Source organism: Penaeus vannamei, chromosome 15 (assembly GCF_042767895.1).
Source record: "Penaeus vannamei isolate JL-2024 chromosome 15, ASM4276789v1, whole genome shotgun sequence".
NCBI lineage: Eukaryota > Metazoa > Arthropoda > Malacostraca > Decapoda > Penaeidae > Penaeus > Penaeus vannamei.
Window position 1 is genome coordinate 30,716,196 of NC_091563.1, and position 2,352 is coordinate 30,718,547.

Here is a 2,352-nt window from a genome sequence, read left to right on the forward strand (position 1 = left end):
TTTTCTTTTCAGGTCGCACAGCTGCCAAAGATGAAATGCCTGAGCCGTGATCTCCTGCTTGACATCCTCGAGGCTTTGGCTGAAGACATGTCTGACTCAAAGCTGTGCCACGACATGTCCTCAATAAGTTTAAGCACTTCGGACTCGGGATGAACCCTCCAAGAGTGTTTAGATGAGGAGTATTTAGTGGAAGAGGTCACTCAGCCAGACCAGTATGAACTCGAAGCAGACAGGAACATCTTACGCAAACTGAATGATCATGTCTTTAGGGAGAGATGTAGTGTCCTACTAAGATGCGGCTACATGTGCTTTGATTATGCGTCTTGAACCTAGAAATGGAGAACATTCAGTCAGTATTATGATCTGTCAAATGCTTTTGGGTATCCATTGTACCTGAACAGTTAATATTACTCAGTTTTGGACTTTTCTGTGATTCGAAAATGGGCACAAGGATCTTTAAGAAAGTAGCATTTACGTAATAATATATTTTGCTACACATTCTTTCCATTAAGTGGAATGAAAGCAGCTTTACTGGTGCTTAAATTTTGCCAGGAAATATATTCTCATTATTTCTGACAAGTGATAGTACATAGAATATTAGATATTATTAAACTGTTAAAAGTATTAGATATAATTTTCTACCCCCATCCCCTCAATGAGGGAAAAAAAGGAAGTCAAAGAAGCCATGACAATTTGGCATTTCTCTGTTTTATATTAACACATTGCTGGTAATGTATTGCAAAAGGAAATGTAACAGCTCATCAACCTTTTGGATTTCATGTGTAAAAGATTTATGTAACATACAATAAAAAAAATATTTTGGTAAATATCATACAGAGTAACCGCTAAATAAATTTTGAATATTGGAAGAATTAAGAAATGAATTAGTTTGAGATGTGTACTATATAATAGATATCTTCCATTCTCTGTTCATTAGCACAGTTCACTCCTTTGTATCAGACAACAGTAGAAGAAATGTGAATGTGTTAGAATTTTTCCAGTTGAAGTGGTTAATTAGTCAAGATGTATTATGATACTAGGCATAATCAAATGTAATTTCATAAATGTCTGCATGGAGGTTTGAAATAACATGATTAGAGAAAGTCCTAGTCTGTATCTCATATATCTACATTATCTTACTTGCTCTCTTTATTTCTTTGTCATCTGTACTCTTTTTCCCTCTCAATCTTTCCCCCACCCTCTTTCTATCTATCTATCCTCCCTCCCTCGCCCTCATGCTCCCTCTCACTCTCTCACTCTCAGTCCCCCCCCCCCTCTCTCTCTCTCTCTCTCTCTCTCTCTCTCTCTCTCTCTCTCTCTCTCTCTCTCTCTCTCTCTCTCTCTCTCTCTCTCTCTCTCTCTCTCTCTCTCTCTCTCTCTCTCTCTCTCTCTCTCTCTCTCTCTCTCTCGTGTTCACTTGGCATATAGGTGTCTTTTCTTAGTAAGTATAAGACCAGACAACCTTTAGTATTTCATTATGTCCATAGAGGTACTTGTATGTATCTACTGAAATTCATAATATAATATGAAATTAACATCTTAATTACATTCACATACACATACAAACACATGCATGCACACACGCATACACACATGCACATATACACACCACATGTGCGCGCACACACGCACACCACACACACGCACACGTACATGCACACGCGCACATGTACACACACACACGCACACACACACACGCACACACACACACACGCACACACACGCACACACACACACACACACACACACACACACACACACACACACACAGCCAACTGAAAATTCAAAATATACTGGAGATGGTTAGGTGATACACAAATGATAGTGTTGCTTTCATAGTACCTGTACATACTACCTCTTTGTTAGTACCACTAACAGTATTAGTTAACAATGTACAACAATGAATCAAGATGGCAAAGGTAACATCTAGTGACCAGTACTTCTGACCTTTACCCTGATTATTGGTACATGCAGGTTAGTCTTCTGTTAATTTGTGTTTTAGTTGTTTCCTTTCATGCATTTACCATGCTTGTATCACCATCGTTGTTGAAACTTATGCTATAGGTACTCAATAGTGGTTAGGTTGTTATATAGGGGCAGAAAGGGTAGGGAGGATGGACTCAAAAGGTTGGACCGGTTTTCCTTCTTCTCCTCTTTCTTTCTCTTTTCTTTTTTTCTTTCTCCCTCTTTAAACCCAGAGTAAAATGAGACATATATCAAGTATATCAAATAGTGATTTAGATAACATAGCACAGTGACAGCTAGTAAGTCCAAACAGAACTGTATTATATGCACACACACACAAATACATACACACACACACACACACACACACACACACACACACACACA

At 38.5% G+C, this 2,352-nt stretch overlaps 1 protein-coding gene across 2 annotated transcripts in view; it reads left to right on the top strand.

Annotated features, from left to right (window-relative positions):
• Positions 1–624, top strand: part of Lztr1 (Leucine zipper like transcription regulator 1) — an 11,662-nt gene extending 11,038 nt beyond the window's left edge. For both annotated transcript variants that reach the window (XM_027357211.2, XM_070130614.1), the window contains exon 16: positions 13–624. In XM_027357211.2, the coding sequence (XP_027213012.1) occupies positions 13–153 (141 nt within the window). In that variant the 3' untranslated portion in view covers positions 154–624. The remainder of the gene's footprint in view (positions 1–12) is intronic.
• Positions 625–2,352: the final 1,728 nt, after the last annotated feature.